General features: G+C 69.3%; 2 protein-coding genes and 1 long non-coding RNA gene across 3 annotated transcripts; all 3 read right to left on the minus strand.

Moving 5' to 3' along the window:
- Positions 1-1,771: 1,771 nt before the first annotated feature.
- Positions 1,772-9,886, minus strand: LOC140645242 (aurora kinase C-like). The gene is given in 9 exon segments (XM_072848585.1): positions 1,772-2,071; positions 3,357-3,495; positions 3,497-3,529; positions 4,627-4,804; positions 6,836-6,888; positions 6,890-6,970; positions 7,701-7,892; positions 9,487-9,557; positions 9,839-9,886. Coding segments are annotated over 9 exon segments (963 nt in total). The 3' UTR covers positions 1,772-1,903.
- Positions 9,887-11,590: 1,704 nt separating this feature from the next.
- On the minus strand, positions 11,591-12,734 carry LOC140645340 (uncharacterized). Its single transcript, XR_012039978.1, has 3 exons — positions 12,632-12,734; positions 11,772-11,868; positions 11,591-11,678 (listed from the first exon to the last, which is right to left on the minus strand). It is a non-coding gene; the product is annotated as an uncharacterized lncRNA (long non-coding RNA).
- A 5,955-nt stretch (positions 12,735-18,689) lies between these two features.
- On the minus strand, positions 18,690-21,234 carry ADAT3 (adenosine deaminase tRNA specific 3). The gene is given in 4 exon segments (XM_072848629.1): positions 18,690-19,237; positions 19,240-19,803; positions 20,347-20,637; positions 21,207-21,234. Coding segments are annotated over 4 exon segments (1,416 nt in total). The 3' UTR covers positions 18,690-18,704.
- Between the last annotated feature and the right edge of the window lie 3,298 nt (positions 21,235-24,532).

Genomic DNA, 24,532 nt, shown 5'->3' on the forward strand with positions numbered 1-24,532 from the left:
GGTCTGTGGGGCAGGGAGGTCTATAGGGCACAGCAGGTGTCTATGGGACAGGGGGTCTATGGGGCACAGGTGTCTACGGGGCATAGCAGGTGTCTATGGGGTATGGAGTCTATGGGGCACAGAGAGCGTCTATGGGGTGGAGGTGTCTATGGGGTGGAGGTGTCTATAGGGCACAGCCAGTGTCTATGGAGCAGGGGGGAATCTATGGGGCACAGGAGGCATCAGTGGAGTGGGGGGTCTATAGGGCACAGGTGTCTGTGGGGCACAGGTGTCTGTGGGGTGGGGGTCTGTGGGGATCTATGGGGCACAGCAAGTGTCTATGGGGTGGGGGAAACTGTGGGGCAGGGGGCTCTATGGGGCACAGGAGGTGTCTATGGGGCACAGCAGGTGTCGATGGGGTGGTGCAGGGAGCTCTATGGGGCAGTCAGTGTCTATGAGGCAGGGGGTGTCTATGGGGCAGGGGTGTCTATGGGGCCCAGCAGGTGGCGATGGGGCGGGGTTGTCTGTGGGGCACAGGAGGTCTCTATGGGGCGGGAGTGTCTGTGGGGCAGGGAGATCTGTGGGGCACAGGTGTCTATGGGGCAGGGGTATCTGTGGGGCAGGGAGATCTGTGGGGTACAGGAGGTTTCTATGGGGCGGGGGTGTCTGTGGGGCAGGGAGATCTGTGGGGCACAGGAGGTGTCTGTGGGGCACAGGAGGTTTCTATGGGGCAGGGGTGTCCGTGGGGCAGGGAGATCTGTGGGGCACAGGAGGTGTCTATGGGGTGGGAGTGTCTGTGGGGCAGGGAGATCTGTGGGGCACAGGAGGTGTCTATGGGGTGGGAGTGTCTGTGGGGCAGGGAGATCTGTGGGGCACAGGAGGTGTCTATGGGGCCGGGGTGTCTGTGGGGCAGGGAGATCTGTGGGGCACAGGAGGTGTCTATGGGGTGGGAGTGTCTGTGGGGCAGGGAGATCTGTGGGGCACAGGAGGTGTCTATGGGGCGGGGGTGTCTGTGGGGCACAGGAGGTTTCTATGGGGCGGGGGTGTCTGTGGGGCAGGGAGATCTGTGGGACACAGGTGTCTATGGGGCAGGGGTGTCTGTGGGGCAGGGAGATCTGTGGGGCACAGGAGGTGTCTATGGGGTGGGGGTGTCTGTGGGGCAGGGGGATCTGTGGGGCACAGGAGGTGTCTATGGGGTGGGGGTGTCTGTGGGGCAGGGGGATCTGTAGGGCACAGGAGGTGTCTATGGGGCGGGGGCGTCTGGGGCAGGGAGATCTGTGGGGCACAGGAGGTTTCTATGGGGCGGGGGTGTCTGTGGGGCACAGGAGGTGTCTATGGGGCGGGGGCGTCTGGGGCAGGGAGATCTGTGGGGCACAGGAGGTTTCTATGGGGCGGGGGTGTCTGTGGGGCAGGGAGATCTGTGGGGCACAGGTGTCTATGGGGCGGGGGTGTCTGTGGGGCAGGGAGATCTGTGGGGCACAGGAGGTTTCTATGGGGCGGGGGTGTCTGTGGGGCAGGGAGATCTGTGGGGCACAGGAGGTGTCTATGGGGTGGGAGTGTCTGTGGGGCAGGGAGATCTGTGGGGCACAGGAGGTGTCTATGGGGCGGGGGCGTCTGGGGCAGGGAGATCTGTGGGGCAGAGGAGGTGTCTATGGGGCGGGGGTGTCTGTGCGGCAGGGAGATCTGTGGGGCACAGGAGGTGTCTATGGGGCGGGGGTGGTTGTGGGGCACAGCCCCTCCCCCAGCATACACAGGGCCAAGGGGGTAAAACCACAACAACTTTATTGGGGGAGGGGGAGGGGCACCCCACAGCGATGGGGGGATGGGGAGGGGCACCCCACAGCTGGGGGTCACACTTAGGGGGCAGCACCCCCGCGAAGAGGAGGGGCTGGGATTCCCCCCAGCCCCGCAGTGCGGGGAGGGGTCAGGGGTTGGCGTAGGGGGGGGGCAGCACCCGGCGGGAGTGGGTGCGCACCCATGGGTGCTGCAGGACCCCCCGCAGGGGCAGGCGCTGGGCGGGGCTGTGACGCAGCAGGCGGGAGATGAGGTCGCGGCCGCCCTCGGGCACGGTGGGGGGGAAGTGCAGGTCCACCTGGGGGAGGGGGAGGGGCTCAGGGACCCCCACCAAGGTGGGGGAGGGGGGGCAGAGGGACCCCTCCCCCACCCCCAGGGGTCCCCAGCCCCCACCCCCTGGGTCAGGGGTCTCCCCCACGGTGAGAGCAAGGGGGGTGGGGTGGGGGAATGTGTGGGGCCGGGGGAATGTGTGGGGCAGGGGAATGTGTGGGGCCCTCCCCCCGGCCATAGGTCTCCCCCCACTGAGAGCAGGACAGGTGTGGGGCAGGGAGAGGGGAATGTGTGGGGCAGGGAGAATGTGGGGCCTGGAAGCCTGGCCTCCCCTGGCCATGGGGCTCCCTCTCTGTATGTGGGGCAGGGGGCGCTCCCCCAAATGTGGGGGTCCCAGGGTGTGTGTGCCCCCCAAATGTGGGGGGCGCCAGGGCTGTGGGTCACAGCTGTGTGCCCCCCAACTGGGGGGGTTGCCATGGGTCCCAGGGGTATTTACCCCCCCACATATGGGGCTCCCCATAGTAAGGGGATGCCCCCCACAAAATACAGGGCTCCCCCCAGCTGTGGGTCCCAGCTGTGTGCCCCCCACGTATGGGGTGCCCCATAGTAAGGGGATGCCCCCCACATATGGGTTTCCCCCCAGCTGTGTGCCCCCCACATATGGGGCACCCCATAGCGGGAGGGCACCCCATAGCGGGGGGGCACCCCATAGCGGGGGGACGCCCCCCACACACTACAGGGCTCCCCCCAGCCATGGCTCCCAGCTGTGTGCCCCCCCACTTATGGGGCACCCCATAGTGGGGGGGCACCCCCCCCACAATATGGGGCTCCCCCTGTCTGTGGCTCCCAGCTGTGGGCCCCCCACATATGGGGCACCCCATAGTGGGGGGGCACCCCCCAAACAATACGGGGCTCCCCCCAGCTGTGGCTCCCAGCTGTGTGCCCCCCACATATGGGGCACCCCATAGCAGGGGGATGCCCCCCACACAATATGGGGCTCCCCCTGTCTGTGGCTCCCAGCTGTGTGCCCCCCACATAGGGGGCACCCCATAGCAGGGGGACGCCCCCCACACAATATGGGGCTCCCCTTGTCTGTGGGTCCCAGCTGTGTGCCCCCCACATATGGGGCACCCCATAGCGAGGGGGTCCCCGTGGCCGCATCTACCCCCCACCCCCGCCCCTCCCCCGTGGCCGCATCTACCCCCCACCCCCCGCCCTCCCCCCTCCCCCCATGGCTCCCCCCCTTGCACCGACGCCTGTGTTTGTGTTGGGGGTGGGGGGTCCGGGGGGGAGGGGGGGGGGGAGGGGCGCACCTGGGTGATGCGGCGGTAGGTCTCGGCGTGGGAGGGGCTCTCGAAGGGGGGGTGCCCGGCCAGGAGCTCGTAGCACAGCACCCCCAGGCACCACAGATCCACCTTCTCGTCGTGGGCCCGCCCGGCCACCATCTCGGGGGAGGTAGTCCAGGGTCCCGCAGAGCGTGCGCCGCCTGGGGAGGGGCAGAGTTAGGGGGAGGGGCACCCCGTAGTGGGGGACCCCTGTATTGGGGGAGGGGGACCCCAGGGTCCCACACACCGTGCACCGCCTGGGGGAGGGGCAGAGTTGGGGGGAGGGGCACCCCGGTATTGGGGGACCCCGGTATTGGGGGGAGGGGACCCCTTATTGGGGGAGGGGTAGTCCAGGGTCCCGCACAGCATGCGCCGCCTGGGGGAGGGGCAGAGTTTGGGGGAGGGGCACCCCGTATTGGGGGGAGGGGACCCCGTTACTGGGGGACACCCCGGTACTGGGGGGGAGGGGCACCCCCAGCCCCATAACTGTACGGGAGAGCAGAGGCGTGCACGGAGCAGCCAGAGTCGGTGATCCTGAGCTGCCTCCCAGCCCCATAGCGCACCCCCAGCCAGCCCCATAGCGCCCCCAGAGCCCCCAGCCCCATGGGGCACTCCTCCAGCCCCATAGAACCCCTGCCCAGCCCCATAGCTCACCCCCCAGAGCCCCCCCAGCCCCATAACCGTACCAGAGGGAGGGAGCGTGCACAGACCACCCAATGTCAGTGATCCTGAGCTGCCTCCCAGCCCCATAGGGCCCCCTGCCAGCCCCATAGCTCACCCCCCGGCGCCCCCCCAGCCCCATAGCGCCCCCCCAGCCCCATAGCCGTACCGGAGGGAGGGGGCGTGCACAGACCAGCCAGTCGGTGATCCTGAGCTGCCTCCCAGCCCCATAGGACCCCCTGCCAGCCCCATAGCGCCCCCCAGAGCCCCCAGCCCCATGGGGCACTCCTCCAGCCCCATAGAACCCCTGCCCAGCCCCATAGCTCACCCCCAGCCCCATAACCGTACCGGAGGGAGGGGATATGTACAGACCACCCAATGTCAGCGATCTTCAGCTGCCTCCCAGCCCCATAGGACCCCCCCAGCCCCATAGCGCCCCCCAGCCCCATAGCCGTACCGGAGGGAGGGAGCATGCACAGACCAGCCGAAGTCGGTGATCCTGAGCTGCCTCCCAGCCCCATAGGACCCCCCGCCAGCCCCATAGCGCACCCCCCGGCGCCCCCAGCCCCATAGCGCCCCCCCAGCCCCATAGCCGTACCGGAGGGAGGGGGCGTGCACGGACCAGCCGAAGTCGGCGATCTTGAGCTCCCCTTTCAGGCCCAGCAGCAGGTTCTCGGGTTTGATGTCCCGGTGGATCACCTTCCGCCCGTGGCAGTAGAGCAGCGCGTCCGCCAGCTCCTCCATCAGCTGGGGGAACGGGGTCAGGGCACCCCAAACTGACCTGGGGACCCCAAACCCCCCAACCCCCCCGGGTCCCCCCAAAATTCCAAGGGTTTCCTGTGTCCCCCCGGTTGCGGCTGCCGGGGTGGGGCAGCAGCTCCTCCGTCACCTATGGGGGTTCGGGGGAGATTTGGGGGGGATTTGGGGGGGTCAGGGCCCCCCCAAACTGACCTGGGGACCCCAAACTCACCCTGGGGACCCCAAAACCCCCCCGGGGTCCCCAAACACCCCGGGGACCCCAAGCACCCAGGGACCCCCAAAACCCCCAAGGGTCCCCTGTGTCCCCCAGTTGCGGCTGCCATGCTGGGGCAGCAGCTCCTCCATCACCTATAGAGATTTGGGGGGGATTTGGGGGGGTCAGGGCACCCCCAAACGGACCTGGGGGCCCCCAAACTCACCCTGGGGACCCCAAAACCCCCCCGGGGTCCCCAAACACCCCCCAGGGACCCCAAAACCCCAAGGGTCCCCCGTGTCCCCCCAGCTGCAGCTGCCGTGGTGGGGCAGCAGCTCCGCCATCAGCGGGGGGGGGGGGATTTGGGGGGGTCAGGGCACCCCAAACTGACCTGGGGGGGTCCCCAGGGACCCCAACACCAGCCCTGGGGGGCGGGGGGGGGGGACACCCCAGTGTTTGGGACCCCAGACCCCCCTGCGTGGGGGGCACCCCCATATCCAGGGCAGCTGAGATCCCAGCCCCCCCCCATGTAGGGTGACCCCAGTTTTGGGGAGCCCAGACCCCCACATCTGGGGGACCCCAATATCTAAGGGGGGCACAGCCCCCCAAGTGTGGGGGGGCCCCAATACATGGGGGGACCCCAATACGTGGGGGGGACCCCAATACGTGGGGGGGACCCCAATACGTGGGGGGGACCCCCCTGCTGTGCGGAGCAGCTCAGGGGTCTCACCCCCCCCCGTGGCCTCCCCACTGCGGTTTTGGGGTGACCCCCCCCGGGGTGCTGGGTTTGGGGGTGCCCCCCCCCAGGGTGCCAGGTTTTGGGGGTACCCGGTTTCAGGGGTGCTGGGTTGGGGGGTGCCAGGTTTTGGGGTGCCCCCCCAGGGTGACAGGTTGGGGGGGTGCTGGGTTCGGGGTGCCCGGTTTCAGGGGTGCCCCCGGGTGTTGGGTTTCAGGGGTGCTGGGGTTTGGGGTGCCCCCATGGTGCCAGGTTTCAGGGGTGCTGGGTTGGGGGTGCTGGGGATGGGGGGTGCCAGGTGTTGGGGTGCCCCCCCCAGGGTGCCAGGTTTTTGGGTGCCCCGGGGTGTTGGGTTTCAGGGGTGCTGGGTTTTGGGGGTGCCCCCCCTCCCGTGGTGCCAGGTTTTGGGGTGCCCCCCCAGGGTGCCAGGTTTGGGGGTGCCAGGTTGGGGGTGCTGGGTGCGGGGTGCCCGGTTTCAGGGGTGCTGGGGCTGGGGGTGCCAGGTTGGGGGTGCCCCCCAGGGTGCCAGGTTTCAGGGTGCTGGGTTTTGGGGTGCCGGGTTTTGGGGGGTTTTGGGGTGCCGGGTGTTGGGGTGCTGGGTGCCGGGTTTGGGGGTGCCGGGTTTTGGGGTGCTGGGTTTTGGGGGGTGCCAGGTTTGGGGGTGCTGGGTGTTGGGGTGCTGGGTTTGGGGTGCTGGGTTTTGGGGTGCTGGGGTGCCAGGTTTGGGGGTGCCAGGTGTGCGGGGTGTTGGGGGTGCTGGGTTTGGGGGTGCCGGGTGTTGGGGGACAGGGGTGCCGGGTTTGGGGTGCCAGGTTTTGGGGTGCCGGGTGTTGGGGAGGGGTGCCGGGTGTTGGGGTGCTGGGTGTTGGGTACCGGGTGTTGGGGGGTGCCAGGTTTTGGGGTGCCGGGTGTGGGGTGCCGGGTTTTGGGGTGCTGGGTGTTGGGGGGGTGCCGGGTGTTGGGTACCGGGTGTTGGAGGGGGTGCCAGGTTTGGGGGTGCTGGGTGTTGGGGGGTGCTGGGTTTTGGGTACCGGGTGTTGGGGGGGGGGGGCCGGGTTTGGGTACCGGGTGTTGGGGGGGGGGCCGGGTTTGGGGTGCCGGGTGTGGGGGTGCCCTGACCGTGGCGGCGCGGGGGGTCGAGGCGGCGGCAGCGCTGCAGCTCCTTGTAGAGCTCCCCGCGGGGCGAACTCCAGGATGAGGAAGACGCGGCGCCGGTCGTGGAAGTAGTTGTAGAGGCGCAGGATGTTGGGGTGCCTGGGGGCACGGGGGGCACGGGGGGCACGGGGTCACCCCGGCACCCCTGCACCCCAGCGCCACCCGTGGGGTGGCTGGGATCCCCCCCCCCACTGGGCTCTTCAGGACACCCCCCCAACGGCCACCCGGCACCCAGGATGCCCCCCCACCCCCTCACCCCAGGGACCCCCCACTGCCACCCCCTCCCCCAGGACCCCCACCACCCCAGGACCCTTCCCCACCACCTGAGGGTCCCCCACTGCCACCCACCACCCCTCCAGCACCTTCCCCACCCCCCAGCACCTTCCCCTTCCCCGTCCCCCAGCCCCTCCCCACCACCCCCAGCCCCTTCCCCACCACCCCCCAGCCCCTTCCCCACCACCCTCCAGCCCCTTCCCCGTCCCCCCAGCCCCTTCCCCACCACCCCCAGCCCCTTCCCTCCACCCCTTCCCCGTCCCCCCAGCCCCTCCCCACCACCCTCCAGCCCCTTCCCCAGCCCCCAGCCCCTCCCCACCACCCCCCAGCCCCTTCCCCACCTCCCCCCCAGCCCCCTCCCCGTCCCCCCAGCCCCTTCCCCACCCCTCCAGCCCCTTCCCCACCCCCCAGCCCCTTCCCCACCACCCCCAGCCCCCTCCCCGTCCCCCCAGCCCCCTCCCCACCCCTCCAGCCCCTTCCCCACCCCCCGTCCCCCCAGCCCCTCCCCTGTCCCCCCAGCCCCTTCCCCACCCCTCCCCCCCCCCCAGCCCCTCACCGCAGGTGGGCCTGGATCTCGATCTCCCTCCGCAGCTGGTGCTCCACCCCCTCCTTCTCCACCTGGGACTTGAACAGCACCTTCAGGGCCACCAGCACCCCCGAGCCCCGCTCCCGCGCCAGGTACACGTTCCCGAACTTGCCCTTCCCCAGCGGCCGCCCCACCTCGAAGTCCTCCAGGGAGAACGCGCGCCTGGGGGGGACACGGGGACGTGGGGACACACGGGGACGCGCACGGGGCGAGGCCGAGCCCGGTGTCGGGCGGTGTCGGCCGGGAGGGGGGCGCAGGGCCCCCGCCGCCGTCACCCAGGGGGTCCCAGTGGCACCCAGTGTCGCCCACAGGGCCCTGGATCCACCCCGCTGTCACCCCAAGGTCCCCAGTGCCACCCACTGGGCCCCAGAATCCCCCCCCCCACTGTCACCCAGGGGGTCCCAGTGCCACCCACAGGGTCCTGGATCCACCCCACTGTCACCCCAGGGTCCCCAGTGCCACCCACTGTCACCCAGGGGGGCATGGGACCCCCCCCACTGTCACCCAGGGGGTCCCAGTGCCACCCAGTGTCACCCACAGGGCCCTGGATCCACCCCACTGTCACCCCAAGGTCCCCAGTGCCACCCACCGTCACCCAGGGGCATGGGACCCCCATTGTCACCCCAGGGTCCCCAGTGCCACCCACCGTCACCCAGGGGGGCATGGGACCCCTGCCACTGTCACCCCAGGGTCCCCAGTGCCACCCACTGTCACCCACAGGGCCCTGGGACCCCCACTGTCACCCAGGGAATCCCAGTGGCACCCAGTGTCGCCCACAGGGCCCTGGATCCACCCCGCTGTCACCCCAGGGTCCCCAGTGCCACCCACTGTCACCCAGGGGGGCATGGGACCCCCCCATTGTCACCCCAGGGTCCCCAGTGCCACCCACTGGGCCCCAGAATCCCCCCCCCACTGTCACCAGGGGGTCCCAGTGCCACCCACAGGGTCCTGGATCCACCCCACTGTCACCCCAGGGTCCCCAGTGCCACCCACTGTCACCCACAGGGCCCTGGGACCCCCCCATTGTCACCCCAGGGTCCCCAGTGCCACCCACTGTCACCCAGGGGGTCCTGTCACCCCCCCCAGTGTCACCATAGGGTGCCCAGTGCCACCCCCAGTCATCCCAGTGTCCCCAGTGCCACCCACCATCACCTACTGGGCTCTGGGACCCCCCCCACCGTCACCCAGGGAATCCCAGTAGCACCCACAGGACCCCCCCCCCCCCATTGCCACCCCAGGGTCCCAGTGCCCCCCAGCACCCCCGCCCCTCCCCATCACTCACTGGGGTGGGGAGGGGCTGGCAGGGCGCTGGGCTCCAGGGGCACCCGCCCGGCTCCTGGCGGGGGGGAGGGGGTCAGCGGGGGTCACCCCCCAACCTGGGGGCACCCACACCCCCCCCGTGGGACCCAGGCGTCCGGGGACCCCCAAGTGACCGCCCATTCCCCTCCCCAGGGACCCTGGCGTCTGGGACCCCCATCCCCCCCAAGGGACCCCTCCCCCTCCATGGGACCCCCCATCCCCCTCCCCCATAGGACCCTTCCCCCCAACAACGGACCCCAGCGTCTGGGCCCCCACATCCCCTCCCCTCCAAGGGACACCCCCTCCATGGGACCCCAACATCCGGGCCCCCACATCCCCCCTCCCCCATAGGGCCCTCCCCCCCCCCCCAAAGGGCTCCCTCCCCCAATGGGCCCCAGGCTCCCGGGCCCCCCACTCCCATAGGACCCCTCCCCCCAGAGCCTCCCTCCCCCCGTACCTGGCAGGGCCCCGCCCTTGCCGGGGGCTCCTTGTGGGGCACCCGCTGGGGGCGGGGGGCAGCGCCCCACACTGTCGGGACAGGGGTGGGGGGGGTCACGACACCCCAAGGGGACAGAGCCCCCCCGGGGACAGAGCCACCCCCGAAGGGGGCCCGGGGCCCCCTGAGCCCCCCCCCCCAGGGGTTGCAGGGGCCCAAAGGGGACGGGGACCCCCCAGAGGTGGGGGGGGAGGGGCAGGACCACCCCAAGACCCCCACCCACCCAGGGACGGGGACACCCTGAGCCCCCTCAGGGCTGGGGACACCCCGAGCCCCCAAGGGACGGGGCCACCCCGGGGGGGGGTGGTGCCACCTTGGCCAGGCCGGACAAGCCGGGGATGACGTTCTCCTTCTGAGACATCCTGAGGGGGGGGGGACGACACAGCGTCACCGGGGGACCCCCACACCCGGGGGACCCCCAGCACCGGGGGACCCCCAAAAGCCAACACCCCCCCGGCCGCGCAGCCTCACCCGCCGCCGCCGCCGCGCTCTGCCCCCGCCTCACGCCACCGCCGGGCTTCAAATCTGCCCCCTCGCCCTCCCATTGGCTGGCAGGGGCCGCGCGCCTCTCGCCTATTGGTCCTCGCTGAGGATGGCCCCGCCTTCCGCCGCGTTTGCGTCGTTTCTCATTGGTCGGTTCCTGGAGAGCGGGGAGAGAAAGGGAGGGGGGAGGCGGGAGCTCGGGGTTGATTGACTGGCGGCCGCGCGGCCGCTGTTGGTGGTTTCAGCGCGGGGAGGGGCGGGGCGAGGCGGCGGCCAATGGGCGCGGGGGGGCGGGCGCGGTCACGTGACGGGGAGCGGTGGCGGCGGCCATTTCGCGAGCGGCCGGAGATCTGCCCGGCAACAGGGGCGGGGCCGGGGGGCGCGGCGACCAATCAGGGGCCGCGGCGGCGGCGGGCGGGGCTTGCACGCTCAGCGCTGCACGCCCGCCCTTGCACGCGTAAAGCGGCGCGGCACAGGGGGGGCGTTGCACACGCGGGAGGGGGCGGGGCCCCGCTGCACGCGCGCTCTTGCACGCTCACGTGGGGCGGAGCCCCGGTGCACGGACATTTGCACGCACGTGCTCTTGCACACTCGCTCGGGGGGGTGCAGGGCCCCGTTGCACGCGCGCTCTTGCACGCTCACCGGGGAGGGGTGAAGCTGTGTTGCACAGACATTTGCACGCTCACCGGGGCGCAGAGCCCTGTTGCACACACGCTCTTGCACACTCACGGGGGGGTGCGCAGGGCCCTGTTGCACGCCCACCCCCGTCACACACTCACCAAGGGGCGCAGGCCTCGTTGCACACGCGCTCTTGCACACTCGGGGGGGCGGAGCCCCGTTGCGCACGCGCTCTTGCACACTCATTGGGGGCGGGGCGCCGGCGCACAGACGTTTGCACGCTCACCGTGGGGGGGGGCCGCGCGCAGGGCCCCATTGCGCGCATGCGCTCTCGCACACTCACGGCACGCCCTCGCCGAGTGGGCGCGACTTCCTGCCGCAGACCTGACGTCACATCCCCTCCCGCCCCCTGCGGCTCATCCGTCCCCGCCCCGCGCAGGCGCAGTCAGAGACCCGGGGAAATGGCCGGAGCGGGTTGTTGCATTCTTCCCGCCGGCCCCCGTTCGTGAGGTAATCACTGGCGTCATCACGCTCACGCTCATCACGCGCTGCCCGCAGGGCGGGGCAGGTCAGGATGTACCGCACTGACGATACCAGCCCCGCCCCCCGTCACGGGAGGGGACCCCACGCCACCCTCCCCCACCACACGGCGACCCCCCACAACCCCCCCCCCAAGTCATCCCCAAAGTCTGCCCCACCGCTCACCCCTCCCCTCCCGAAAGACCCCTCCCCACCCAGCGCGCACCCCTTCCCCCGCTTTCCCAGCGCTCCCAGCACACCCCGCGGCTCTCATTTGCATGAGGGCGGGGCTTCGGCTGGATTTCCCCGCCAAAAACTTGTATTTTTCTGCAGCTCCAGGAGAGGTGGGGGGGAGGGGAAAAGCAGGGGGTGGGGGCACAAGGGGGCGGGGAATATTGGGGACCCCGGTCCGGGGGGTTTGGGGACCCCCATGGGGGTCCCCAAACCCCCCGGCCCCTCCCCCCGGGGGTCAGAGGCCTCTCCTCCTGCAGCCAGCGACCATCAGCAGCACCTCAGTGACAGCGGGGGGGACACTGGGAAGAGGGGGGGGGGGTCTGTGTGACGTCATTGAGGTGGGGGGAAAGGGGGACACCCCCACCCCCAAAAAAAAAACCAAAACCCCCCACCTGCAGAGGCCGAAGAGGACCCAGAAGGAGCCGCTGTCCCAGCCCTCCAGCAAGGCCAAGGTCAAGGCCATGGCCGCCCCCGCGTGCGCCCCCAGCGCTGGCCACGTCAGGGAAAAGCACCCCAAAATTTTGGGGGACCCCTCCCTTCCCCCCAAGGAACGAGGGACCCCCCCCCCCCAGACCCTGCCAGGCTCCCCCAACTCCCTTGGAGGGGACACACGATGACCGCCCCAGTTGCAGCCCCCCCCATGTTTTGGGGTCCCTCCATTTTGGGGTCCCCCATTTCCGCCCCTTTTGGAATCTCCCTCCCCCATTTTGGGGTCCCCTCCCTGTTTTGTGCTCCCCCCGTTTTAGCTCCCCCAAGCTTTGGGGTGTCCCCCCCTTTTGAGGTCTCCCCCTCATTTTGGGGTCCCCCTTTTTGGGGTCCCCCCGTTTTGGGGTCCCCCCCATTTTCTCATCTCCCCCCATGTTGGGGGTCTCTCCCATTTTGATGCCCCTCCCCATTTTCCTGTGCCCCCATTTTAGTCCCCCTGTTTTGGGGTCCCCCGGGTTTTGGGGTCCCCCCTTGTTTCAGAGCCCCCGTTTCATCTTCCCCCCCATTTTGGGGTCCCTCCCCTATTTCGGGCCCCCCGTGTTCTGAGCCCTCCCCCGCCCCGTTTTTGGGGTCCCCCGCTTTATCTTCCCCCAGTGCTTTGGGGTCCCTCCCTGTTTTGGGTCCCCCGCTTTATCTTCCCCCCACTTTGGGCCCCCCCTGTTTTGGTCCCCCCCCCCCTGTTTTAGGCGTCCCCCCTTTTCGGGGTCCCCCCATGCTTTGGGCCCCCCCCCCGTTTTGGGGACCCCCCGCTGCGGGTGCAGGATACAGAGCAGGCTCTGCCCCGGGTGGAACATGGAGACCCCCGAGAAGAACCCGGCGAACTCCACCCCCAGGAGCCCCAGGGCCCCCCAGGGCCCCCGAGCCTGGGGGGACACGGGGGTCGGGGGCCCGGCGACCCCCGGGGGCGTGGGGGACACGGGGGGACACTTGGGGGCAGGGGGATGGGGGACACGGGGGACATGGGGGTCGGGGGACCCAGGACCCCGGGGGTCTTGGGGGCAGGGGGATGTGGGGGTCGGGGGGGCCGGGACCGCCGGGGGGCACGGGAGGGGGACTTGGGGGCAGGGGATGCCCTGGGGGGATGGGGGCAGGGGGCACAGGGGGAGATGTGGGGGCAGGGGATGTGGGGGACACGAGGGGGGGACTTGGGGGCAGGGGGAAGGGACCCCGGGGGGCACGGGAGGGCGTGGGGGACATGGGGGGACTTGGGGGAAGGGGATGCCCTGGGGGCAGGGGGCACAGGGGGAGATGTGGGGGCAGGGGGATATGGGGGACACGGGGGACGGGACTTGGGGGCAGGGGGACATGGGGGCGTGGGGGCCGAGGGATGTTGGGGGGCACTTATGGGGCAGGAGGACTCGGGGGCAGGGGGCTGCCCTAGGGGGATGGGGGGCACCCTTGGGGGGAGGGGGCCTGCGGGAGGACTTGGGGGACACGGGGGACGTGGGGGCAGGGAGACGCCGTGGGGGCGGGGGGCGCGGGTGGGGAGGGGCTCACATCCGCTCCGCCTGGGCGTACTCCGCCGCCGAGAACTCGGGGGGCAGCGAGGCCCGGACATGGGGGTCCTGCGGGGACCCAGGCGGGGGGGGGGAGGGTCACGGCCACCCCCATCCCCCCGCCCCACGGGGACCCGGGGGGTGACACCCCTCCCCCTCTCCCCTCCCCCTCCCCGCGGAGCGTGACCCCCCCGACCCCCACGTATCCCCCTCCCCACGCGTGTCCCCTCCCCCACACGTGCCCCTCCCCCCGCATGTCTCCTCCCCCATCCCCCCACCTCCTTCTCCCCTCCCCCACTCGAGCCCCTCCCCATGGCCCCTCCCCCGTGCCCCTCCCCGCATGTCCCCTCCCCAATCCCCCCACATCCGTCTCCCCTCCCCCACTCGAGCCCCTCCCCGCGCCCCTCCCCCGTGCCCCTCCCCCATGTTCCCTCCCCCACTCATCCCCCCACCCCGTCTCCTCCCTCCCACTCGAGCCCCTCCCCCGTGTCCCCTCCCCTCCCCCCGCCCCTCCCCCGCGCCCCTCCCCGCTCACCCTCCCCGCCCAGCTGCACCAGCAGCACCAGATGCGCCGTCAGCGCCAGGAACCGGGCGGGAACCAGCGAATGGGGGCGGGGCATCGGGGCTGGGGGAGGGGAGGGGGGAGGGCTGAGGCCTCCCCTCCCCCCGCACTGCCCCTCCCCACCCTGACCCCCCCAAACGACACGTCCCCTCCCCTCCCCCACGGGACACACCCCCCCCCCGAGACTCCCCTCCCCCACATGAGACCTTCCCCCTCCCCCACATGGGACCCCTCCCCCGGCACGGGCCCTCCCCAACCCCTCCCCTCCCCCAACGCGGCCGCCCCCATCCCCCACCCCACGCGAGCCCCGCGCCCCTCCCCGCCCCACAACCTCCCTCCCTCCCCCCGGGACCCCCGCCCCTCCCCGCCCCCCAACACCCCCTCCCCTCCCCACGACCCCCGCCCCTCCCCCCGCAGGCTCCGCACCGCACGCTAGGCCTCACGTTGCCGCGGCAACCGCTGACGCTCCGCCCCCTTCCTCACCCCGCCCCTGCGGCTCCGCCTCTAGCCACGCCCCTCCGCCGCTAGCCGTGCCCCTGGCCACGCCCCTCCATCCCTAGCCGTGCCCTGACCACGCCCCTCCGCTCCTGGCCACGCCCCTTCCCTTGCAGTGCCCCGAGGGGCGGGGGAGGGAGACGAGGGATGGGCGGGGGGGGGGGGGGACACGGACACCACTGGTCCGTACTGGTCTGCAATGGTCTGTACTGGTCCGTTACTGGTCTGTCATGGTCTGTACTGGTCCATACTGGTCTGTACTGGTCTGCAATGGTCCGTACTGGTCCGTACTGGTCTGTACTGGTCCGCAATGGTCCGTGCTGGTCTGCAATGGTCTGTCCTGGTCTGTACTGGACTCTACTGGTCTATACTGGTCCGTACTAGTCTGTACTGGTCTGTACTGGTCTGCAATGGTCCGTACTGGTCTGTACTGGACTCTACTGGTCTATACTGGTCCGTACTAGTCTGTACTGGTCTGTACTGGTCTGCAATGGTCTGTACTGGTCTGTTACTGGTCCGTACTGGTCTGCAATGGTCTGTACCGGTTTGTACTGGTGTTACTGGTCCGTACTGGTCTGCAATGGTCCCTACTGGTCCGTACTGGTCTGGGGGGCAGACCCCCGGTGCCTGGATGCCTGGCTCCCCCCAGTGCCCCTCCCCCGCCGTGGGCCAGCCCAGCCGCGGTGCAGGATGGGAATGGGGGGGGGAGGGGCAGAGTCCTCGGGGTCCCCATGGCCCGGCCTGCGCCAGGGGACCCCACCCCCCCCGGCGACCCCCACCCCCATGCCCCTCCCTGGGGACCCAGACATCCGGGTGCCCCCAACCCCCCAAGGGACCCCGGTGTCCGGGCACCCCCAGGGGACCCCAACATCCGGGTGCTTTGGGGGCCCCTCCCCAGTAAAGCTCCGCCCCTTCCCAGTAAAGCTCCGCCCCTTCCTCGCACCCGCGGCGTGGGGTCACCAGGACGGGATGGGGGATTTGGGGTACCCCCCCCCCCCCCCCCGTGGAGGCCCTGGGCCCCCCCGCTCCGCCCCTGTCCCCAGGGCCACCAGTGTCCCCACTGGCCACAGGGCCACCAGCACCTCCAGTGTCCCCAGCGCCCCCAGTGTCCCCATTACCTCCAGCATCCCCAGTGCCACCAGCACACCCAGTGTCCCCAGTGCCTCCAGCAACCCCAGTGCCACCAGTGTCGCCAGTACCTCCAGTGTCCCCAGCACCCATTACCTGCAGCATCCCCAGTGCCACCAGTGTCCCCAGTACCATCAGTGCCCCCAGCACTCCCAGCATCCCCAGTCCCACCAGTGTCCCCAGTGCTCCCCACATCACCAGTGTCCCCAGCACCTCCAGTCCCACCAGTGTCCCCAGCACCCCCAGTGCCACCAGCACACCCAGCAACCCCATTACCTCCAGCATCCCCAGTGCCACCAGCGTCCCCAGTCCCATCAGTGCCCCCAGCACCTCCAGTGCCCCCAGCAGACCCAGCATCCCCAGTCCCACCAGTGTCCCCAGTGCTCCCAGCATCCCCAGTGCCACCAGTGTCCCCAGTACTTCCAGTGTCCCCAGCACCCATTACCTCCAGCATCCCCAGTGCCACCAGTGCCCCAGTCCCATCAGTGCCCCCAGTGTCCCCAGCACCTCCAGTGCCCCCAGCACACCCAGCATCCCCAGTGCTCCCAGCATCCCCAGTGCCACCAGTGTCCCCAGTACCATCAGTGCCCCCAGCACTCCCAGCATCCCCAGTCCCACCAGTGTCCCCAGTGCTCCCCACATCACCAGTGTCCCCAGCACCTCCAGTCCCACCAGTGTCCCCAGCACCCCCAGTGCCACCAGCACACCCAGCAACCCCATTACCTCCAGCATCCCCAGTGCCACCAGCGTCCCCAGTCCCATCAGTGCCCCCAGCACCTCCAGTGCCCCCAGCACACCGAGCATCCCCAGTCCCACCAGTGTCCCCAGTGCTCCCAGCATCCCCAGTGCCACCAGTGTCCCCAGTACTTCCAGTGTCCCCCGCACCCCTTTCCTCCCGCATCCCCCGGGCCACCAGTGTCCCCAGTCCCATCAGTGCCCCCAGTGCCCCCAGCACACCCAGCATCCCCAGTGCTCCCAGCATCCCCAGTGCCACCAGTGTCCCCATCACCCGTTACCTCCAGCACCCCCAGTGCCACCAGCACACCCAGCATCCCCAGTGTCCCCAGCATCCCCAGTGCCCCCAGCGTCGCCAGTCCCACCAGTGTCCCCAGTACCTCCAGCGTCCCCAGCACCTGTTACCTCCAGCACCCCCAGCATCCCCAGTGCCACCAGTGCCTGCAGCAACCCCATTACGTCCACTGTCCCCAGTGCCCCAGCTTCGCCACTGCCACCAGCGACTCCAGTGCCCCCAGCACCTCCAGTCCCACCAGTGTCCCCAGCACCCATTACCTCCAGCACCCCCAGTGCCCCCAGCACGCCCAGCATCCCCAGTACCTCTAGTGCCCCCAGCATTCCCAGTGCCACCAGTGTCCCCATTACCTCCAGCATCCCCAGTGTCCCCAGCACCTCCAGTGCCCCCAGCATCCCCAGCGTTGCCAGTCCCACCAGTGCCTGCAGCACCCCCGGTGCCACCAGTGTCCCCAGTACCTTCAGTGTCCCCAGCACCCATTACCTCCAGCATCCCCAGTCCCCCCAGCGCCCCCAGCATCCCCAGTGCCACCAGTGTCCCCAGTACCTCCAGTGCTCCCAGCATCCCCAGTCCCACCAGTGTCCCCAGTGCTCCCAGCATCCCCAGTGCCACCAGTGTCCCCAGTACTTCCAGTGTCCCCAGCACCCATTACCTCCAGCATCCCCAGTGCCACCAGTGTCCCCAGTCCCATCAGTGCCCCCAGTGTCCCCAGCACCTCCAGTGCCCCCAGCACACCCAGCATCCCCAGTGCTCCCAGCATCCCCAGTGCCACCAGTGTCCCCAGCACCCGTTACCTCCAGCACCCCCAGTGCCACCAGCACACCCAGCGTCCCCAGTGTCCCCAGCACCCCCAGTGCCCCCAGCGTCGCCAGTCCCACCAGTGTCCCCAGTACCTCCAGCGTCCCCAGCACCTGTTACCTCCAGCACCCCCAGCATCCCCAGTGCCACCAGTGCCTGCAGCAACCCCATTACGTCCACTGTCCCCAGTGCCCCAGCTTCGCCACTGCCACCAGCGACTCCAGTGCCCCCAGCACCTCCAGTCCCACCAGTGTCCCCAGCACCCATTACCTCCAGCACCCCCAGTGCCCCCAGCACGCCCAGCATCCCCAGTACCTCTAGTGCCCCCAGCATTCCCAGTGCCACCAGTGTCCCCATTACCTCCAGCATCCCCAGCGTCCCCAGCACCTCCAGTGCCCCCAGCATCCCCAGCATTGCCAGTCCCACCAGTGCCTGCAGCACCCTCGGTGCCACCAGCGTCCCCAGTACCTTCAGTGTCCCCAGCACCCATTACCTCCAGCATCCCCAGTCCCCCAGCGCCCCCAGCAGGCCCAGCATCCCCAGTGCCACCAGTGTCCCCAGTACCTCCAGTGCCCCCAGCATCCCCAGTCCCACCAGTGCCCCCAGCGTTGCCAGTGCCCCCAGCACCTCCCGTCCCACCAGTGTCCCCAGCACCCCCAGTGCCACCAGCACACCCAGCGTCCCCAGTGCCTCCAGCAACCCCATTACCTCCACTGTCCCCAGTGCCACCAGCATCCCCGGTGCCCGCAGTGTCCCCAGTACCTCGTGTCCCCAGCATCCCCAGTGCCACCAGTACAACCAGTGTCCCCAGTGGCTCCAGTACCTCTAGCATCCCCAGCATCACCAGTGTCCCCACCATCCCGTGTCCCCAGCACCCCATTACTGCCAGCGTCCCCAGTGCCCCCAGTACCTCCAGCACCCCAGTCCCACCAGCATCCCCAGTGCCCAGTGTCCCCAGCACCCCGGTGTCCCCAGTACCTCTAGCATCTCCAGTGCCACCAGTATCCCCCGTACCTCCAGCATCCCCATTACCTCCGGTGTCCCCAGCACCTCCAGCACCCCCAGTGCCACCAGTGACTCCAGTCCCGCCAGTATGCCCAGCGTCCCCAGTACCTCCAGTGTCCCCAGTACGCTTTACCTCCAGCATCCCCAGTGCCACCAGCAACCCCAGTACCTCCACTGTCCCCAGCACGCCCAGCATCCCCAGTGCCCCCAGCATCCCCAGCGCCACCAGTGTCCCCAGCGCCCATTACCTCCAGCACCCCCAGCACCCCCAGCGCCACCAGTGTCCCCAGTGCCCCCAGCAGGCCCGGCATCCTCCGCAGCTCCTTTATTGGGGGGCGGGGGGCCGGCCCCCGCCGCGGTCCAGGCGGGCCAGGCGGGCGCAGGCGCGGGGCGCCACGCCGCCCACGGCACGGTAGCGGTGGTTGAGGCCGGGGCGGCCGTGGAGGCCGTAGCGGGTGCTGAGGGCGCCCTGGGGGGCCGGCACCCCGAAGAGCACCCGGCGCACGCGGGCGTGCAGCAGCGCCATGGCGCAGAGGGCGCAGGGCTCCCGCGTCAGGTAGACGTCGCAGCCCGTGCACAGGTAGCCCCCGCCGCCGCCCCTCCGCTGGCCCCGCGCCACGGCCGCCAGGCAGGCCATGGCGGCGTGGGCCAGCGGGTGCCCTCCCCGCCCCCCGGCGTGGGCGTCCGCCAGCACCCGCCCCGAGCCCGGCTCCACCGCCGCGGCCCCCGCCGGCACCATCCCCGCCCTGGCGCCTCGCCGCGCCGCCGCCACCGCCACCTCCATCATGGCGGCCGCCGCCGCCGCCTCCCCCGGCCCCAACGCCGGCCCCGCCGTCTCCCCGGCGCCTCCGCGGCTCACCCAGGGCCACAGCCCCGCCGCCAGCGCCGCCGCCGCCTCCGGCCCCGCGCCGGCGCCCGTCCCGGCACCCCCACGCGGAAGGGGGGGCCCAGCCCCCGGCTCGACACCCCGGGGCCCAGCAGCACCTGCAGCGGCGGCAGGGGGGCCCCGGGCCCGGGGGGCGGGGACGGGGCGGCGGCCGCCGTCTCGGTGGCCCCGACGTGGCTCGCGGCGGCGGCAGCGGCTCCCGCGTCCCCGGGGCCGGCGGCTTCCGTGTCCCCCGTGGCACCGGGGCCATCGCTGGCCGTGGCGGTGGCGCTGCTGGCGTCAGTGGCCCCGGTGTCCCCAGTCACACAAGCGGCTCTAGGGCCCGCGGTGGCCTCGGTGGCACTGCCGGCGTCGGTGGCCCCGGTGTCCCTGCTGCCACCGGCAGCTCCCCAGTCCGTGGTGTCCCCGGCGTCCCCGGTCACACAAGCGGCTCCAGGGCCCGCGGTGGCCTCGGTGACGTCGGTGGCCCCGGTGGCCGTCCCGGGTGGTCCCGCTCCCGGACCCGCGCTGGCAGCCGTGTCCGCGGTGGCTCCTGCACCTGCCGTGTCCCCAACAGCCCCCATGTCCCCGGTGCCGCCGCTGTCCCCAGCGCAGGGGCCAGCCCGAGGCACCCATCCCCCCCCCCCCGGTGCTCCCAGTACCAACCAGTGTCCCCAGTAGCTCTGGGCTCCCCCCCAGTGCCACCAGAACTCCCAGTGCTCCCAGCATCGCCAGTGCCCCTGGCCCTCCTGAGCCCCCAGCCCCCCAGTTCCCCATCCCCATCCCCCAGCCCCCCAGTGCTCCCAGCCCCCCAGTTCTCCACCCCCCACCCCCAGTTCCCCATCCCTCCCACTCCCCCACCCCCCAGTGCCCCCAGCCCCCAGTTCCCCATCCCTCCCACTCCCCATCCCCCCAGTCCCCCAGTGCCCCCAGCCCCCCAGTTCCCCACCCCCCAGTTCCCCATCCCTCCCACCCCCCACCCCCCAGTGCCCCCAGCCCCCCAGTTCCCCACCCCCAGCCCCCAGTTCCCCATCCCTCCCACTCCCCCACCCCCCACCCCCCAGTGCCCCCAGCCCCCCAGTTCCCCCCCCCCCCCCCGTACCCAGCTGGCTCTCCAGGCAGAGCAGCACCGCCGCCCCCCCGGGCCCCCCCCCCACGCGCTTGAGGTGGGGCAGGTGGGGGAGGGGCCGGCTGCGCCCCAGCTCCCGCAGCAGCCGCTGCGTCTCCCCCCGCAGCAGCACGGGGGCCGCCACCCCCCCCAGCACCGGCACCGGGGCCCCCTCCCCCGCCCAGGGCACGGCCCACGGGGGGGGCTCCTCCGCGGGGGGGAGGGCTGCCAGGGGCTCCCCCACCCCTCCCCCGCTCCCTCCTCCTCCGGCTCCATCGGCCCGGCCTGGGGGGGAGGGGAGGGGGGGGAAGCTTGTGGGACCCCCACACACACAGCGACCCCCCGAGAGACCCCACCCCCACCCCAGGGCGCCCCCGAGACCCCAGAGGGACCCCTATAGGGACCCCCCACAGAGGCCCCATAGGGACCCCCCCATAGGGACCCCCCATAGTGACCCCCATAGAGGCCCCATAGGGACCCCCCCATAGTGACCCCCATAGAGGCCCCATAGGGACCCCCCATAGAGACCCCCCATAAGCCCCCCACAGCGAACCCCCACCCCAAGCCCCGCCCCAGCAACCCCCTATAGAGACCCCCCATAGGGCCCCTCCAGACCCCCCCCAATAGGGCCCCCCAGCGAACCCCCACCCCAGGGACCCCCAAACACCCCCCTATAGGGACCCCCTATAGAGACCCCCCCCCACAGAGACCCCCCATAGACCCTCCCCTATAGAGACCCCTCCCTAGGGACCTTCCCCCAGGACCCCCAGAGCCCCCCATAGGGAACCCCTATAGGGCCCCCCAGAGCCCCCCATAGGGACCCCTCTCTAGGGACCCCCATAGCGAACCCTCACCCAAGGGACCCCCCAGCAACCCCCCCATAGGGACCCCCACAGAGCCCCCTATAGGGCCCCCCAGAACCCCCCATAGGGACCCCCACAGAGCCCCCTATAGGGCCCCCCAGAACCCCCCATAGGGACCCCCTATAGGCCCCCGCTATAGCGAACCCCCCAGCAACCCCCTATAGGGACCCCCTATAGGGACCCCCAATAGCCCCGCCCCCGAGACCCCCATAGCCCCGCCCCAAGGTGCCCCCGGTACCGCCCCTCGTGACCCCGCAGTGACCTCTGCACACCCCCCCCGTGACCCCGCGCTGACCCCGCGGCCCCACGTGCGCCCCGCGCCCGCCCTCACCCGCCGCCGCCGCCGCCGCCGCCGCCTCGGCCCCGCCCCCGCGCGCTCATTGGCCAGCGCTACCGCGGCGGAAGTGGCGGGGCGGGACCGGCGGCCGGAACCACAGAGACGGGAGGCCGGAAGGGCGGGGAGGGGGGGGGGGCAAGGGGGGGGGGGGCAGCGCCGCCGGGCGGCGGGGAGGAGCGCAGCAGGGGGCTCCGGCGGGAACCAGTGTGCACCAGTTTGCACCAGTATGGGGCAGCGGGACACCAGTAGGGCACCGGTATGCGCCGGTATGAGGCAGCAGGCACCAGTGGGGAGGAGTAGGACCCCAGTTTGGACCAGTAGGCACCAGTATACACCAGTATACGCCAGTATACACCAGTAGGCACCAGTAGGGAGGAGTAGGACACCAGTATACACCAGTATACACCAGTATACGCCAGTATACACCAGTAGGCACCAGTAGGGAGGAGTAGGACACCAGTATACACCAGTAAGCACCAGTAGGCACCAGTAGGGAGGAGTAGGACACCAGTATACACCAGTATACACCAGTATACGCCAGTAGGCACCAGTAGGGAGGAGTAGGACACCAGTATACACCAGTATACGCCAGTATACGCCAGTAGGCACCAGTAGGGAGGAGTAGGACACCAGTATACACCAGTATACGCCAGTATACGCCAGTAGGCACCAGTAGGGAGGAGTAGGACACCAGTATACACCAGTATACGCCAGTATACGCCAGTATACACCAGTATGCACCAGTATATGCCAGTATACACCAGTAGAGAGGAGTAGGACACCAGTATATGTGAGTATATACCCGTATACACCAGTATACACCAGTATACACCAGTACACACCAGTATACACCAGCATATGTGAGTATACACCAGTATACACCAGTATATGCCAGTATGCACCAGTAAGAAGGAGTAGGACACCAGTTTGCACCAGTAGACACCAATAGGGAGAACTAGGGCACCGGTGTACACCAGTATACACCAGTATACACCAGTTTGCACCAGTAGGCACCAGTAGGGAGGAGTAGGACACCAGTATACACCAGTATACACCAGTAGGCACCAGTAGGCACCAGTGGGAACGAGCAGGGACGAGTAGGACACCAGTTGGCACCAGTAGGGCACCGGTATACACCAGTAAGCACCAGTAGGCACCAGTAGGGAGGAGTAGGACACCAGTATACACCAGTATACACCAGTAAGCACCAGTAGGCACCAGTAGGGAGGAGTAGGACACCAGTATACACCAGTATACACCAGTATACACCAGTAGGCACCAGTAGGGAGGAGTAGGACACCAGTATACACCAGTATACACCAGTATACGCCAGTAGGCACCAGTAGGGAGGAGTAGGACACCAGTATACACCAGTATACACCAGTATACGCCAGTAGGCACCAGTAGGGAGGAGTAGGACACCAGTATACACCAGTATACACCAGTATACGCCAGTAGGCACCAGTAGGCATCAGTAGGGAGCAGTAGGACACCAGTATACACCAGTAGGCACCAGTAGGCACCAGTAGGGAGGAGTAGGACACCAGTATACACCAGTATACACCAGTAGGCACCAGTAGGCACCAGTAGGAACAAGCAGGGACGAGTAGGACACCAGTTGGCACCAGTAGGGCACCAGTATACACCAGTATACACCAGTAAGACACCAGTATACACCAGTATACACCAGTAGGCACCAGTAGGAACAAGCAGGGACGAGTAGGACACCAGTTGGCACCAGTAGGGCACCAGTATACACCAGTATACACCAGTAAGACACCAGTAGGCACCAGTAGGGCACCAGTATGGCACCAGTGAGACACCAGTATGAACCAGTAGGCCACCAGTAGGTGCCAGTAAGACACCAGTATGCACCAGTATGGCACCAGTAGGCCACTAGAAGGCACCAGTAAGACACCAGTAGGCACATGTAAGACACCAGTATGCACCAGTAGGCACCAGTAGGGCACCAGTATGCACCAGTATGCACCAGTAGGCACCAGTACGCAGCAGTAGGCACCAGTAGTACACCAGTATGCACCAGTAGGTGCCAGTAACACCCCAGTATGCACCAACAGACAACAGTAAGACACCAGTATGCACCAGTATATACCAGTATGCACCAGTAAGGCACCAGTATGCAGCAGTAGGCCACCAGTAGGCACCAGGAAGACACCAGTATGCACCAGTACGGCACCAGTATGCACCAGTACGGCACCAGTACACACCAGCAGGCAGCACCTGCCCAGCCCCATCCCTGCCTGACCCTGCGCTGGGGGGCACTGGGAGCAGACTGGGAGCACTGGGAGGGTACTGGGAGCACTGGGGAGATACTGGGGATACTGGGGGAGCACTGGGAGCAGACTGGGAGCACTGGGAGGGTACTGGGAGCACTGGGGAGATACTGGGGACACTGGGGGAGCACTGGGAGCAGACTGGGAGCACTGGGAGGGTACTGGGAGCACTGGGTGGGTACTGGGAGCACTGGGAGGATACTGGGAGGACACTGGGAGTACTGGGAGGATACTGGGGACACTGGGGGAGCACTGGGAGCTGACTGGGAGGGTACTGGGAAGACTGGGGGAGCAACTAGGAGGATACTGGGAGCACTGGGGGAGTGACTGGGAGGATACTGGGAGCACTGGGGTGATACTGGGGACACTGGCGGAGCACTGGGAGCAGACTGGGAGCACTGGGAGGATACTGGGAGCACTGGGCGGGTACGGGGAGGATACTGGGGAGCACTGGGGAGATACTGGGGACACTGGGGGAGATACTGGGGAGGCTGGGGGAGCACTGGGAGCTGACTGGGAGGATACTGGGAGGATACTGGGAGGATACTGGGAGAACTGGGGAGATACTGAGGACACTGGGTGGGTACTGGGAGCACCGGGGGAGCACTGGGATCGGACTGGGAGCACTGGGAGGATACTGGGAGGATATTGGGAAGACGGGGGAGATACTGGGGATGCTGGGGGGA

The sequence above is a fragment of the Ciconia boyciana genome, chromosome 32 (assembly GCF_034638445.1).
Source record: "Ciconia boyciana chromosome 32, ASM3463844v1, whole genome shotgun sequence".
NCBI classification, from domain to species: domain Eukaryota; kingdom Metazoa; phylum Chordata; class Aves; order Ciconiiformes; family Ciconiidae; genus Ciconia; species Ciconia boyciana.